The 16,580-nt window shown below is 50.2% G+C and overlaps 1 protein-coding gene across 1 annotated transcript; it reads left to right on the top strand.

Moving 5' to 3' along the window:
• Positions 1-3,055: 3,055 nt before the first annotated feature.
• Positions 3,056-8,891, top strand: LOC110480467 (G-protein coupled receptor 83). The gene is made up of 4 exons (XM_021548402.2): positions 3,056-3,516; positions 4,304-4,429; positions 5,111-5,244; positions 8,297-8,891. The coding sequence occupies exons 1-4, from the start codon at positions 3,133-3,135 to the stop codon at positions 8,889-8,891; spliced, it is 1,239 nt and encodes a 412-aa protein (XP_021404077.2). The 5' UTR covers positions 3,056-3,132.
• The last annotated feature ends 7,689 nt before the right edge of the window (positions 8,892-16,580 follow it).

The following is a 16,580-nucleotide window of genomic DNA, read 5'->3' as shown; positions in this document are numbered from 1 at the left end:
TCCCTCCTGTGGCACTCCAACATGAAATAACTCACACACTCACACTAAGATCAAAAGAGTAAAAGGAAGTAACTTTTATTTCTGACCTTGCAATATATAGAATTCTAAAAGTGACAGTGGATTGGAGGATAAAATTGCTACCTCTCTAACTACACTGGATAAACTAATAGTCTATCAATTTTCTCCTCTTACAAAGAAGAATTTAAATCATTATTTACATGAACAGTGTGTGAGAACTCTAGTAGAAATATGTAAATATTAGAAGGTATAGAAAATTTTTTAAAGATCTTTAAAACTTTTAAAAGAACAGAGTGACACTCTCCAGCATGCAGTCTCCTCAGAGACAGGCAGGTAACTGGAATTTTGCTCAAGAAGGACAGGGAGAAAACTCTAATGATTTTATTCAACAACACAACCATTCCTGTTTCTGAAGTGTTTCTGACAGATAAAAACCAGACAAGCATCAATCAGAGACTTGTCTAATGACATGGAACACATGGGGCTGGCAGCTCCATCAAGGGTCTAAGGGGAGGAGAGGCTGGTTTGGATTATTGCAGTGTAATGGATCAAGTCTTAACTCCTTAGCAACAAGGGCCTGAGTGTTTCAGGAGGTTCTAGCACATACCATAGTTTAATAATTTGCACATGGAGAAAACTAACATGCCTGGGATTTTGTTGGAAATACGATTAGACTAAACTCATAGCTCTCCTCTTCTGAGCTTGCAGCTCTAAGCCAGCGATAATGTATGCCAGCAAGAACAGCATGGGAGGATAATGAAACAGCTCTTTGGATGCACAAGAATCTCACAGCCACAGTGAGAATGGCTTCAGGGGGCCTAAAAAATAGCAGAAACCTCCCAGATCATCCTGCTATAGTGGTAATAAACATCCAATGTGTCTTTTCTGTAGCGCACAGGCAAGAAACTCCAGAGAGCAAATGCAAAGCTCATTCTGCTTCTGCTGAAAGCAACCAGAGTTCTGCCACAGTCAGGAGCTGGTGCATCTCTTAGACCTGTGAATCCATAAATACAAAATTCTGAGCAAAGAACCAGTTCCTTGGAGATACACACCAAATATACAAACCTTTCCTCCTGTCTTCATCTGGACTCTTTTTCTACTATTTGCCCGGAAGATCTTCATTAGTCTCTCCAAAAGCATATGGCTGACACAGTGCTAGCTGAGATGCCCAGTTTGCTCCATGGCAAATAGCCCCAAACTAGGAAAAATCTAATGTTTTAGTTGTCATCGTGATTTATATGCCCTGATAGAGGTTACGAATGCCAGGTACCAGGACAGGCATCAGTGCACTTGCGAACAACATTTTAAAATGCATTATTCATTTGAATTAGGAAAAAATAGATAATTTGGAAAATATAAGTGTTCTTATCATTGGAACACACAGGAAGACTGTAGGTGTTTATTGAACTGCACTGGGCTGTTAAATTCCGGACTGACAATGAAAATGAATTCTTTGCTCCTCATGTCAGCATGGGACCTTTTTACTCAGAAGCAGAATTTGGAGTCTGGCAAGAGGCGCATTCTCTATGTCCCGTGTCCTGTGTCTCTCCCATGTGTTCCCCATGCTGTAGCTACTCCCCTGCCTTAATCCTTGCATGGCCTGGCCACACCATGGACATGGACAGCAGAGCATGGACAGGGGAAGGAGATCATGCAGGTGAGTGGAAATGAACAGGGAATAAACCCCACTCTTTATATATATATAAGAAATAAGTGATGCATATGGAATACAAAATGAGAAAGATTGTACTATCTAGTTTAAAAATATATTGCCTGAAGTCTTTGAAACCTAAGCTGTCTTCTGTGTCAGCATCTGTCAAGAGGCACCCAGCCGTGAGAGAAACACTTATCAAAAAACAAGCGCTGAAACTCCACCAGGAGCCTTTCCGCAAAGATTCGGGCCGGGAGAGGTTTGTGTGGGTGGTTTTCCCTTTTTCCCGTTCAGGCAGTGCGGGGGACTCTGCAAGCACGGATGCTCCGTGCCCGCTCGTCACTGTGGTGGGCGCTGCCCCGGTCCCGGTCCCGGTCCCGGCCCCTCTGGGTACCGCGGCACCGGCACCGGCGGGTGCGTGTGCGCGCAGGGAACGCGGCGCTGATTAACCCCGGTACCGGCTCCCGGGCCCCGCCCGCGCCGATTTATGAATGGAGCAGCCCCGAGCCCCGCCCCGAGCGGCGGCCCCGGCCCCGCCGGCCGCACGTGCGGGAGGACCGGGGCAGCGCGGTGAGAGGAGTGCGGGATGCGGGGTGGGAGGGGTGCGGGATGCGGGGTGAGAGGAGTGCGGGATGCGGGGTGGGAGGGGTGCGGGATGCGGGGTGAGAGGAGTGCGGGATGCGGGGTGAGAGGAGTGCGGGATGCGGGGTGAGAGGGGCGAGAGGAGTGCGGGGTGGGAGGGGCGAGAGGGGCGCGGGATGCGGGGTGAGAGGAGTGTGGGGTGCGCGGTGAGAAGGGTGCGAGGTGAGAGGGATGTGTGCGGTGCTGGGGTGCGGTGCGGAAGGTGTGCGGTGCGGGGTGTGTTGAGAGTGGCGGTGTGTAGCGGTGTGCGGTGCGGGGTGTGTTGAGAGTGGCGGTGTGCGGTGCAGGATGTGTTGAGGGTGGCGGTGTGCAGTGCAGGATGTGTTGAGGGTGGCGGTATGTGGTGTGGGGTGTCCAGCGCAGCAGCTGGAGGAGCCGCTGCTGCCCCTTGGGACCGGGTGCCGTGAGGAACAAAAGCGGCCGGGCAGTGTGAGGTGAGTTAGAGGGGTTAAGGGTAGGAATTAGGGAGAGGGCTAAGTGTGGGGAGTTTGATTTCTTCTTGTGGTTGGGGTGTAATCATGCTGCAATGTATTCAATGTCACGTACAGACCTATCTGATCCAGGAGGTGAAGCGTTGGGTGCTATTCAGAATTCAGATCGTCGCTGGAAAGACGTCTTTGGATTTGTTTAGAGAGGAAGGTGAATGTTTCTGCATTGGGAAGAAATTCCTGCGACAGCACCATGGGATGGTCAGGCAGCCTGCTTGAGCCCAGAGCTCCCCTGTGAAGTTCTGGCTCTTCTTGCTATGTGAGTGTGTGCTCCCAAACCCGCCTGACACGCCACTGGTGCTGCTCCCCAGCAGGGACTGGGGTCAACCTACCATGCCTCGCTCGCTGCTTCAGCCATACAGGTCACAGGTGACAGGGTTTCTTGAGGAGTTTGACCATTACTCTTCCCTGGCCAAGCTCATGTCCATATACCACGAAACTAACAGGAGCATTTTCAACTGGACAGAGAGCCGCATTGTTGAGTGGGAGAAATTTGCTGAGCTGGCTAAATATGAGCCAGAATCCCAGAAACCAACAGTGAAAGCGCTTCTAATCGTGGCATACTCAGTCATTATCATCATGTCTCTCTTTGGGAACATGCTGGTGTGCCACGTGGTGCTGAAGAACAAGAGGATGCACTCAGCCACCAGCCTCTTCATCGTCAACCTGGCAGTGTCAGACATCATGATCACACTGCTCAACACACCTTTCACCTTGGTAAGTAGCTGGTCGTGCTGTCCCTTCAAGCAGGACAGGAGTTTTCCACCCACCAGAACTCTGCCCGGTGGTCATAGGCTTTCTGTGCACTCTTTCCTAGGGCTGAGGTGGGAACCCAACACCACCAAGTCTAACTGATACCTCTACCAGGCAAGTAAAACACTGTTCAGCAACCTGTGGGCTCTCTGTTGTTCTGTTAGACACAGAGAGTCCAAAAACTCCAAAGTCTATCACAATATGTGCTACCAAACCCCACCAAGAGCCTCTTGGGGAATGAGAACAAGTTCCTGTGTTTTTAATGTTCATGCAGGAGAGCATTAGAGAGTCCCTTAGTGGGTCAGAACAGCCTGAATGCCAGTCATACTTGGTGACTGGAAGAAGGTAGTCAAGCTTTTCAGAGATGACAGCTGGATAAAGGCTTCAATGAAAGCACTCTGAATCTGACAGTGGGGTTGATATCAAACCTTGGTCCACTTTTTCCAAATATAATTGTTAGTGTAATAAAAAGTTTTTACCACTGTTCACAGTCTCTGCAGAACAGGCCAGGAGGCCTGTGGCATCACCACTTCATAATCAGTGGGGTTTGACCCTATAAAATCTTCTGGAAAGCTGTTTCAGAGACCAGGATAGCTGATCTTTTTATAAGTTTCAGGTGAAGCTGCCCAACCAGCCAGAACCCCTGAGCCCGCTCAGGTTCCAGCCATGGGACTTGTTGGAAAACAAAACAAATCCCCGTGGATTTGTTTTCAGCACATTTTCTGGCTGATGAGCTGTGGTTTCCCCTCAGGTCCGGTTTGTGAACAGCACGTGGATTTTTGGAAAGGCCATGTGCCACATCAGCCGCTTTGTGCAGTACTGCTCCCTCCACGTCTCCACACTGACCCTCACGGCCATCGCTCTCGACAGGCACCAGGTGACACTGCCTGCCCCTCTTCCTTCCAAGGCTCTGGGAGCAGACTTGAGCTATGACAAGTTTTTTACCTGTGTTTGTCCATGGCCATCACAAATGCTGGCTCTGTGTCCAGTGCAGGGCAGCAAGAACAGCCCAGGCCATGTGCTTGTCCCTAGCAATCACTCCCCTTTCATGTGCTATTGTCAAATAGCAAGTTCCAGACTATAACATTTTATCAGCTTAAAGATCTAACAAAGAAAATTTCATGAAAGGTGAATTTCTGCCTCAGCAGAGGGGAGGAAAGCTCAGCTTCACAGGCCCAGCTAGAACAAGAGACATTTCTTACATAGTTCATATAGAATAAAAAACATACCCTTGAGGGAAGACACTTGGGTACATACAATCTTTTTTTCTTTTTTTTTTTTATTTTTTTGACCTAATGTAACCTCCTGCTTAAGGAAAATGGTTCTCAAATAACAAGATTGTAGGATAAAGTTTGAAAGCTCTTCTGAGCAGACTGAGAATTTCAATATTTCCCATTTTCCAGGTCACTCTAATGAACAGGACATTTCCCTATTCATAGCTGTCATTTTCCTATCATTAGCTCTGTTAGGTTATGTCAGGAACTGCCAACTCCTGTTGTGGGCTGTGAGGGCTTTTGCTTCCTGTGGGAGAAGAGTCATGATGGAATCTCTATTGCAGGTAATCCTGAACCCGCTGAAGCAGAGGATGTCCCTGACAAAGGGAGCTCTGAGCATCTCTGTTATCTGGCTGATGGCAACCTGTTTCTCCCTGCCCCATGCTGTCTATCAAAAGCTTTTCCAGTATAACTACAGGTGAGTGATCTCCCCTTCCCAGTGAGCGTGTGGAGCTCTGGCAGCCCTTGTGCAGTGCCACTTGCTCAGCAAGGAGGGCACCTGAGCATGCCAGGCACGGGATGGGTGATGTGGGATGAGAGGGAGTTGGTGCATGGGTGACATCCCAGCAGAGGCTGGGGCTGTGGAGGAGCTACCTGGCCTGTGCTCTGCCTGGCCTGCTGGCCAGGGTTTGCTCTTGCCACCTCCTGTGTGCCCAGACAAGGCTCTGGGTCCCAGTCCCAGGCACAGCCTGGCTGGAGCACAGCTGTTGGCAACACACACCTCCTCCAGTGCCACAGCCTTGTCAGGAGAGGCTCGGTCCTGAGAAGGTAATTTTCTCCTGAGAGACTTTCCTCTTCTCTCCTTTTACCTGCTCAGCTCCCCAGACCCAGCCAGACCAAGCCCATCCAACTGCCCAGGCAGGGAGGAGAGAGAGAGTCAAACTGCAGTTTCAAAAAGAAAGAAAATAAACTTCTTGTTGGGAATACCTGCGCTGACATCACCAAGGCTCTGCAGCGAGCAGGAGCAGGGGACCACCCTGGTTTGTCAGCAGGGCTACTGGTCTCTCTTCCCCAGGATTTCATACTTTGAGTCTCAGGTTTTGGCTTTCCTGTATTTCATCCATGTGGATTTACAAAGCAGGACTAACCTTCCCTGAAGCTTGAGGTTCCTCTGTCCAATGTTACACTAACGAGAAAAACATAGAGAACATGTATTCTTCATGCAGCAGGGCTGTGGGGGACCAGTGCTTTGGCAGGAAGTGGAGCTGTCCTGGTGTGGCATGGTGCCTCTCCTCAGGAGAGGGAACTAACTCTTTGCTTGGCTGAACATAATGACAGCAGATGAAATGAAATTTCAGATCAGCATAAGGACTGAAATACCAGGAAAAAAAGAAGGTTCTAATGCAGAGGGAAAGGAAGAAAAAGAAAAAAAATTAAAAGCAGAAGCTTATCTCCCCACAAAAGGCCCAGCAATAGCACTTGTCTCTGCTGTCACCCTCTGCCAGGGAGAAATACAAAACCCAAACTCTGGTGTTCTTTTACCTTGCAGTCCTTTCCTCTGTGGTACCCAGCGTGTTCTGTCCCTCCTGTCCCCACCAGCCTGTGGCATTGCTGTGACCTCTCTTGTCTAGAAAACAGTCTGTAACAGTACCCAAGTGGGATTTTTGTGGCAGGTGTCATGCTGCTGGTGCTGCCCTTCGCAGGAATGCCAGCCTTGAGGCCAAGGGGATAATCTTACCATGACCTGTATTTTCAGGCTGAGATCAGCATCCCAGGGAGTGGGGCAAGGAGACACTGACAGGCAGCAGGAATGAAATTTCTATTGTAGACATTGACCTTCTGTATAAAGAACAAATCTAATTTCCTGCAGCCTAGCCAGATCTCTCCTGTTGATGAGGCAGGAGAGTGTGAGTCTGTCACTGCTTTTGGTGCCCAAGGGGCTGCAAGAGCTGGAAGTGGGATGGGGGCTTCACAGCCCTCCCCTGCCTGTGCTTGTGCCTGATGTGCCTGACATAGCCAGGGGATATCATACCTCTAACTGCAGACTGTAAACACAGGGCAGGGTTACTCCGTGCTTGCGTCGCTCCGCAGCTGTGCTTGGGGATTAGGGGACAAATTGCTCATGAATGAACGAACCCCACGATCTCTTTCGGGGCACCTGTCTCTGCTCATCCTTTGGCATGGCCAGAGGAAACCGAGCCCTGTGTTGGCACGAGGCAGCTCAGCGATATAAGGACTTCCAGGACATGCTATTCCTGTCCCTGCTTTCCATTGAAAAAAAAATCACAGTTGTAATATTGCTTGTAATAGCTCCTGCAGGCCCAGGGCTCCTGAGATTGCTACCAGGGAGTGGTTAGGGTTCTGGAATGGGAAACAAGGGCTCCACCAACATCCATCTCTGGCTGCACTACACAGCAGTCATCTGAGTCCCTGCTCATATCAAAATTCACCGAACACTGTCCTGTCAGGTCCCCTGTGCTGGTGGTGAGTTCCTCCAGATCCAGGGGAGACAAAGTCAAGACTGCAGTTCAAAAAAAAGATGATTATCCCTTCTGCCTCAGTTCCCATCTCGAGTGGTGTCTCTGGGTCCTCTGCACTTGGTGACCTATTGCCACTCCTGACCTCATCCCCTGCTCCAGCTGCCTGTTCTGAGCAATCTATTTGTGGCACAAAAGGCAGCTCCAGCAGTTGAAAACAGGATATTAAAGATACAAATCAATACTGCAGTGAATAGTACAGCTTGATGGGAGCTAAAATCTGTGCTGAATAGAGGAGAACTGAGGACAAGGGATGAAGAGAGAAGAGTAAAATGTAATAAGAGAAAGAGAGAGGGGAAATGAAAGAAAAGGAGAAAACATCCACTGTAAATAAATTCCATTACACCAGCTGCAGGGTGTGGAGGGGACATGCAGTGAAGGGTGAGGGAATGAGAGCCACTGCTGGCCAGGCAGTGGGAACACACCCGGATCCTGGGGCTGGATGGGATGGAACAGGTGTAAGGGGCTGTTAAAATGAGCTGTTGTGGATGGTTACACTCAGTTCTTTTATTAGTTAATTGACAGTGGCTCAACTGGAGCCAAGTGAATCATCATCACACCAGTTTTAAGAGGTAGCAGGAAGGTTGTAGGAGCTGATGGCAAGGGAATGGTGGGTAGGGAAGGGAAGGGAGGTGGGCTGGTCATGCCTGTGAGGCTTTCTAAAAGCCTCCAGCCCTCCCCTCCAAAACAGCTTTGGCTTAGAGCTGCTGCAGTGTCTCTGGCTGAGGGATCCTGTGCTGGGGGCTATGGCAGGACAAGGGGTGCTGGCTGCTGGGGGACACAGCAGGGTGGGTGCTCCCACGGAGGGCAGGGGCCGCAGTCCAGCCTGAGAGAGACATGGCAGAGCTGTGGCTCTGTGTCCTCCTCTGTCCACACTACACCTCTGAGCAGGCGCCTGTGGGCAGTGTGAGACCCCCACTGTGGTTTGCTGAGCCAGCAGCACCCATGGGACAGCAATGGCCATATGCCATATCTGTATTTCCTGTTTTCAAGGGAAGCCACTGTCCGGAGTCTGTGCCTCCCTGACTTCCCCGAGCCCTCAGAGCTGGTCTGGAAGTATCTGGACCTGTCTACCTTTCTCCTTCTTTACCTCCTGCCTCTGCTGATCATCACTGTCACCTACATGCGTCTGGCCAAGAAGCTGTGGCTCCGCAACGCCATCGGGGACGTCACCACGCAGCAGTACGCCACCCACCACAGGAACAAGAAGAAGAGCATCAAGATGCTGATGCTGGTGGTGGTGGTCTTTGCAGTCTGCTGGTTTCCCCTGAACTGCTACGTGGTGCTCATCTCCAGTCTGGGCATCAAGACAAAGAACTCGCTCTATTTCGCCCTGCACTGGTTCGCCATGAGCAGCACCTGCTACAACCCCTTCATCTACTGCTGGCTGAACGAGAGCTTCCGTGTGGAGCTGCGCTCCCTGCTCGGCATCTGCCAGAGGGTGCCACGGCCTCGGCGCCCGGCGCTGCCAGCCAGGGCCGTGTCCTGCCGCGAGGCGTGGCTGGAGCAGGCCAGCTGCAGGAAGGGACCAGCCTCCCAGGCCAGCTGCTCCACCAGGAACCTCCCGACAGCCAACACAGACCTGTGAGCCACGGGAGCTACCTGCTTGTGGGAAGCATCAAAGGGCATCTCCCAGTCTCTCCTCAGGAGCCAGCACTGCTGCTCTGTTGTTCTGCTGCTGATTTTTGACTTGTCTTAGCCCCTTCTCTGCTTGGCAGAGTGGGCACACAGCTTCTCCAGCACTCTACCGGTAAAACCCACGCTGCAGCTGGCCCAGGGGGCAGGAATATGTACAGGGGACATGGAGCTTCTGAGACATCATGATCTGCTTTCAGGTTTTCCCATTTATTACTATCAGAGGGAGCAGACACAGGTTTCTGTCACTGGCCTGTAACACGTGCCATAACGTGGGGCTGTGCACAGTGGCAGAAACAAATCTGTGATGACAAGTGTTTGAAGGAGGGACTTGGACATGCAGATGAGTTCCATCCACAGGCAGCCTCACCAACTAGAGTATAGCAAAGCCTCCAACAGAGGTAAGGATTGTTGATGGTGATTTTGCTCTCAGATTCGGTTGCTCCTCCTGCCCTGTCTCTGTCCCACCCACAGCAGCTGGAAGCCAGCCCCAGACAAGGGGAGCAGGGATGCACCCCAGGAGCCATGGCTGTAGGCTCAGATGGAGCAATGACAGATTAATGTAGTCCACTGAGAAGTTCTTTTTATTATAAATATATTAATTCAGTAAAGAGAGCTACACTGGCACTTTATAAAAGGCCACAAAATATTTCATCAGGGCTGTAGCATTCACTCACTGAAGAATGGAATCATTCTGCATTGTTACTAGTTGCTGTAAGAGTCTCACTTAAACAACAGGAGGGCAAGGAAGGGCTGGAAGGAATGTCCTGTGAGGAGCAACCAAGGACTCTGGGGCTGTCTAGTTGGTGCAAACCAGGTGATGGATTTCAGCAGCCCAAGGGCAGCCATGTCAGCTGGGGGGCTCCTGGTCTGCCCTGGTCATAGCCCAGACAGATCTTCTGCCCAGAGAGGGGCTGGGTGGCTTGAGGCAATAAGGACATATTCCCACCACCTTCCCAGGGGAGAATAAGCCAGACCAAAGAAGGGAAACTAAGGACTGATTTTTATGGTTTTTTTGTTTGTTTGTTTGTTTTGTTTTCTATTTGTGCAGTGGGAATGAAAAGGACAGAAAGGAGGGGAGTCCTTCCTTCAGGCCATTTGACCCCAGCTGGGCACCTTGGGTGTGCACTGCAGTGCCTGCACCAGAAGAAAACAGCAGAACACAAGGAGTGGCAGCAGGAATGGGTGAATACTTCGTCCCTGAGGCACTTTGCTTGGAGCTCACGATCATTGAACATGGGAATTCAAAGCTCTCTGTGCTGGTTGCCAGCACTGTCCTCCCTCAGTGTACAGAAGGGTTTGTTTTCAGTGAAAAAACATCACTGTGAGTTTCTCAAAATGTTAATCTCTAATTAATAAACATCGCCTCATTTAAATAGTAAAATAAGCTATTATTTGTTTTTTTTTTACTGTTCCTCGCTCCTCACTAGCTTTTGGTGAGCAGCTCTCAAACTGCCATGTATTGTCTGATATTTATTAGGTTTGTTTTCCTTCCTTTCTTTTTTTAAATGACCGAATAACCTTCTTTTGGAGGAGTCCAAGCCCTTACTCCAAAGAAGGGGTCTCTCCACACTCCCTTGATCTTCTGCTAATCCCTGTAGTTAGCTATCTCTTGCTGTCAGAAATAACCTGGCTGGTTTTCCTTGGATCTGTCAATCGCAGCATCTCCTCGTTGCTGGATTTTTCTCCCCTAAATGGGCAGGATGTAAGAGCTGACTGTATCGAATCTCCGTAATGGCTCAGCTATCTGGGCTGATAATTATCAATGCCTGAGTGAGATTCAGAGCCTCAAGGCTCCTGTATCACTTGAGGATGCCCTAACTCCCAGCAGCTCTCAGGCAAACATAGAATGTATAATGTATGTATTAAAAAAGTATAACCTGAGCATCGTTTGACCAGGGCATGGACAGAGCCTGGGGGGCAGGAGGCTGCATCTCTGCTGGACTCCAAACCAGGCTCTGCAAAAGGGAATCTGTGAAATTCTGCTTCTGCTTGGTCTGAATCAACTCAACACGTAAATAGATGCTTCAACATTCCTTACAAACATTCCTTCATCTGTCTCCAGTCCCGCCGGGCACCTGTGGGATGCGAGGGAGGGCTCCCAGGGACGGAGCAAGGCTGTGCTCCGTTCCCGGCCAGGGCGGCAGCAGCAGCGCAGCTTGCTCCCTGCACACGCGAGGCTGGGACCCGACAGGAGTGCGGGGTGCGAGGAGAACACGCCGGGAAGCCTCTGCCGTGAGGAGACCCCTCCCTGCTCCCGTCCCGCCGCTCACCGAGCGCTCCCCGCTGCCCGCGGCGCGGCTCTCTCGGCAGGCAAAGGCCCCCGGCAGGGAGAGTTTGGAGGGCAAATTATTGAAACACTGAGTCACCACAAGTCTGCTCCCGGGAAACTATTTGAGCTCACACAAATCAGTGTGCAAAGATCCAGCGAGACATGTCTGAGTGATTAACAGCCCGATTTATTAAGGTTAGCTCATGCCAAGTGCAGCAGAGTGCCTTCAGCAGAGTTGCTGATGAAGACGATAACAGGGAACGCAGTGCAGGGGATACCTGAATTCCAGAGACAGATCCTCTTATGTAGCCCCACCACATAATGAACAAAGAAACCACAACATGCCAACTAGATTAACAAAAAGCTAGCAGAAAAAACCCCACAATGAGTCAGAAAATTAGCTCAGGAAGGAGAAACAGAATACAATTATCATCACTTAGCTCTTCAAGTGGAAAACAGTACGGAGGGGCTGGCCAAAGCACGCTGCTGGGATAAGGGGGAACGTCCTCGGTTAAATCCAGTTTAAGCTCTGGACGGGGGGTGTAGGTGGGCCAGTGTCAAACCATCATCTGCACTGAGAAGTAAGTCGGCATCTTAGGTCAGTCACAGACCGGGGGTGGAAGAGGGAGGAAGGAGCCTGGCCCTTACCTGGGAGACTGGACGTGAAAGGCACACCCCGAACTCCCGCGTGGGAGACGATGTGCAGCCGCCCTGTGCCCCAGGCAGCAGCAAAGTCTCTCCCTGGAGCCGGGCACACAGCTCTGCTCTCTCACTGACTGTGGAGACAGCCTGCCTGCCCCCCAAGGAACTCACCTGTCCCTACAGACACCCCCTGTCCCCCAAAGGACTCACCTGCCCTCCAAAGAACTCACCTGTCCCCACAGACCCCGCCTGCTCTCCCCGCTGCCTCCTCCCACCACCACTCCTGCACTGCGGTGGGCAAAGAAAGGAACGCGTCTGATCTCCCAGGCTTTGGATGGAGCCCAGGCAGGAATACCGGCAAGTGAGGACAGGTTTAGCACCAGGCACGGGGTGCAGTCAGCACTTTGTTTGAAGGCTAATGGCGTTTCACGGCTGCCCTATCCCACCAGCGCTCAGCAGAGATTCCCACCCCAGTTCCAGGGTCTGTTCCCAAACTGCTCCCCTGAGGTGATACCAGAGCACTCCCCGTGCTTGGCTCTTCTCAGTCTGAGCCCAGCAGGTAGGTTGGAGGCGTGTCCTTGCCCAGATGTGCTGCAGATGTCAGCTTTCTGCATTGCAGCAGGACTAATGTTCTTTTGGAGTCCCTGACGGGATGGGGCAGGGGACAGCAGCAGGGACCAAAGGCTGCTCTGGGCTGTGCTGGGAGAGCCGAGAGGGAGCAGCCAGAGCAGGCAGAGGTGTGGGTGCTGTGCCTGGGGCTGTGCTGGGACCAGGCAGAGCAGGCAGAGGTGTGGGTGCTGTGCCTGGGGCTGTGCTGGGACCAGGCAGAGCAGGCAGAGGTGGGTGCTGTGCCTGGGGCTGTGCTGGGACCAGGCAGAGCAGGCAGAGGTGTGGGTGCTGTGCCTGGGGCTGTGCTGGGACCAGGCAGAGCAGGCAGAGGTGGGTGCTGTGCCTGGGGCTGTGCTGGAGCCAGCCCTCCCTCAGGAGGTCACATGGAGCCTCCACAGGCAGCAGATCAAAAGCACCTCTTGCCCTGCTCCCCATCCCTGGTGTTTTGTTATTTGCCCCAGTAATAAGGGCCGAATTAATGCACTTGGTCCTTGATGGATGTTTCATTCCCCCAGCAGCCCACACTGGCTGATGCTCCTCAGTTCAGTAGTGCCAAACTGTAGAAGTGGAGAGCAGCTGTCACTTAACCAGACATGAGAGGGCAAAAATAGCAATAAACCCCCCCAAAAGCCCCAGGCTGAGCTCTGCAGGAACCAGGTCTGGTTGTACAACACAATAGTCTGTCACTTGAAGAGACTTCTCCATGACAGACCCATAAAAGTCTCTTTGGCAGATGAGAACAGACTAATTGCTTTATAAAATCAGATGATTGGACCATCTAATGCATCTGCTGGAGACAAACCCAATTGCTTTATGGGACACTGTAAGGGGCAAGTACAAGGAGTGTCCCCATTAATGGAATTTCTTCTTATTACTTCACAATTAATGGGACTTTAGAGCATAAAGGTTTATATCCTCTATATCATTCCCACATGCTTTCATTGCACATCTGCATCCCATCCATGCTGTGTCCTGCAGGCTGTGGGACCTTGGTGGTCTCCTGTCTCCAGGATTTCCACTCTGCAGGGACCTGCAGTTGGTGTAGCTGACAGCAACAACAGGGATTTTTCAAAGCCTCATTTTGACCATTTCTTGCTGTTCCTACAGCACTGCAGAAGTAATTTCCATTTCAAACCCACACTTGGAGCCAAGCTGTACACCACCATCAGTGGTGCCCAGACTGTGTGTACTGTTAGGAGATAATTTATGATACCTAACAAAAATGGTGGCAGTAAGTTTCAGAGCAGCAGATTTTGTTCCTATTTTTGAGACAGACAATGTTTTTTTGCAGTCACATCCTGCCTCAGGCAGTTTTCCATGGGAATTAAGCAATCAATTAATCAATGGCCTTAACATTTTGCAGCTTCCTTCTCCTTCCACAGCTTATTTTGACCTTTTGCTGGTGATACATGCCAAACATGGCAGGATTCAGACTATGAGGAGTGCCTGGATCACTTCCATGATGGATTTACCACAGTTCCATCAGTGGGCAGTTGCAGTAGGCTGGATGGCTCGGGGCTGTTTTGGACAGTTTAATTTGCTTCTAAACTGTGATACACTGCTCGGACCTTTCACATTCAGGTTAAGAAACCAAATCTCTCCTAAAGGCTGGAAAGGAATTGAGTTCTAGTTGTTACCATTGCAGTTTTTCTTTCACAGTGCATTGTCATTCCTGAACTCCTCTTCACAGTTCAGTTATTTAACTGAACTGTCTCCATTTCCCACCCTGTTCTGGAATTAAACCCACCACTTGCTCATGCTGAGGAACAGTGATGCCAACTGTTCCCTCATGGAGATGGCAATGGCTGCACTCCAAATAAAGTCTTTAATGCAATGTCCCTTTCCTCTTTATGTTCATGTTTCTAGGACAGGATATGAATTTATCCCCCATTATTAAATTTGACACACCCTGCGTTCTATTTAACAGAATTGCACTAACTTGCCTTACTTTGCCTTTCATTCAGGAGAATATAAGTATTTTGCTGTCTTGCACAGCTTGCAGGGTAGGATGTAAGAATATTCATTCTCCAGGCAAACTGTTATGATTAACAGAGCTAATAAAGACCATGAATATTTAGCAATATATTCAGGCATTTTAGCTATAAATGGGAATATCTTCACCACTTGACTAATTCTCAGCTTCTTTGTGAAGCCAAGTTGTCAAATTGTTTGTTTTGCCTTTGTTTCTCCTGCTCACTGTGAAGGAAGGAGGGATTGAGGGGGAAGGTAGGACAAGTGTGCTATTTTCTTATCTGCAGCGTTGAGCATTGCTAACACGGTCTCTGCTCCCCCTCCCTGTACAAAGTGGGGACAGGAGCCTTTCCCCCATTTCATTTCTGTCTGTATTGATGTGCTGGTGTCCACACACACACTCTGCATGCCAAGCTGCCATTTCTAATGCCTTTCCATGGCACAGGTGGCACAGGGCAGGAGCACAACCCTCTTGGTGCCCAGGGCAGAGGGTGTGGGGCACATTTTTGGGAAGACCCTCTGGACAGGACCAGGACAAGACCATAGAGCAGCTCACAGCCCACCTTCTCTCACTGGAGATGTCCTGGGGCTGGGGCAGGATGGGACCCAGACAGGGCTCATGTCTGCCTGGCTTTGGAGCTGGCCAAGGCACAGATCTGGGGCATTGGGTTCTCCTTGATCCAACATGTGAATATGAACTGCAGGAGGCAAGAAATTATGAACATTGGCTCTGTTGTTATTGTACTTGATTGGGGTATTTATTTGTAATCCTGTAATTCCTTCAGGCCAGCTCAGAGGAGAATGAGGGGGAGTGTGAGGAGGCATTTAAGGGGTTGTAAAAACACTATTCTTTTGCTAAAATTCCATCTCTAATGCTGCTGCATTGGAAGGCAAACCAGCCTAGTACCCAGGTTATGAGCTCCCATGAATTGTCACAGAGAAATAGCCTGGCCAGGCTCAAAAACCTAATTTACCACCAGGCTCAGTCAGGAGTGTGGCAATTTCATTTGCGATAATAATGTATTTTTGAAGGATAATAATAATTATTGGCATCAGGTTGTCCCCAGAGACAGTGCTTTTTTGCCTCCAGCACAGCTCTGGCATGGGAGCTGGATTTGTTTCCCCTTAAAAATGAACATCTGCTGCCAATAAAAAGAATAAGGACTTTTTTTCTTTTTTTTTGTGGTGGTGGATGTTGCTCACACTTTGGTCCTAGATGAGATGGTTTGCTCTCATTAATGCTCCCCCAAGCATTCTGCCCAGTTTTCAGAGTTTGGAGGCTCTTTTTGCCCACCGAGGCTTTGGGTGATGGTGGCACTCCCTGCACAGGCACCCAGCAGCCTTGGACCCTGCCCCGAACATGCACTGTGGAGCTTTTCAGCTGCTTTTTGGAAGTCCCTGTGAGTGAACTGACAGGTTGGGAAGGTGAGTGTGAAAGACAGAAGAACAATAGATTTCTGCCTCCTGGCAAACACATCCAGTTCAATAATGTGCTGTGAAATGTGTGTTTTCCTTTGCTTGTGATTGCCCTCGTGTCCTGCAGAGACACGGTAAGAACTGAGTGTGCAGGGGAAGCCTGGGGGAAATACAGAATGAGAAAATCAGAGAAGAAACAGTAAAAACACCACCTGTGGGGAAAGAAAGTGGAGAAGGAAAGGAACTTGGGTATGGAAATTCATGTCTCTCTAACAGATTTCAGTCTTCAATTTTAGCAATGGAAATTTATCTGCCTGTCCCCCCGGCCTCTGTGAAGGGGCCAGGGGCACATGGAGGGCAGGTGTTTAAGGTTTCTTTACTGGTAAGCCTCCTGGTTGGGGTTAGGCAAGGAAATGAAGGCTGAAAGCTGGGAATCTGTTTACCAAGGCACTCCAGAGCTGTCGGTCTCATTCCTGCCCTTTTCTCACTAAATGTTGCAGCTCTGACTCCCCTGAGGACTGTGTGCTTACCCTCTCCTGCACAGGAAAGGGCAGCCATCCCCTCCATGCAACTACAGAATTTCAATCAGTGTTTTAACAAAACACAGTTCTTAATCCAGGTCATCTCAGCCCAAAGCCAATGCAGAGCTTTATTAAAAAGTGCGACTGTGAAAGCTCTTGTTCTGTGCCTCGAGAACCTGCACACGAGGGAGATGTTAGACAGCTCCTCTGA

Source organism: Lonchura striata, chromosome 14 (assembly GCF_046129695.1).
Source record: "Lonchura striata isolate bLonStr1 chromosome 14, bLonStr1.mat, whole genome shotgun sequence".
Lineage (NCBI taxonomy): Eukaryota > Metazoa > Chordata > Aves > Passeriformes > Estrildidae > Lonchura > Lonchura striata.
The sequence above is the reverse complement of the archived record's forward strand: the minus strand, read 5'-3'. Positions and strand labels throughout refer to the sequence as shown.

Bases quoted from the DNA above. Each gene is read 5' to 3' on its own strand.
- LOC110480467 (XM_021548402.2), top strand. From the start codon at position 3,133: ATGCCTCGCTCGCTGCTTCAGCCATACAGGTCACAGGTGACAGGGTTT. The intron at 3,517-4,303 runs GTAAGTAGCTGG...GTTTCCCCTCAG, and splicing joins TCAACACACCTTTCACCTTG to GTCCGGTTTGTGAACAGCAC. The intron at 5,245-8,296 runs GTGAGTGATCTC...CCTGTTTTCAAG, and splicing joins CTTTTCCAGTATAACTACAG to GGAAGCCACTGTCCGGAGTC.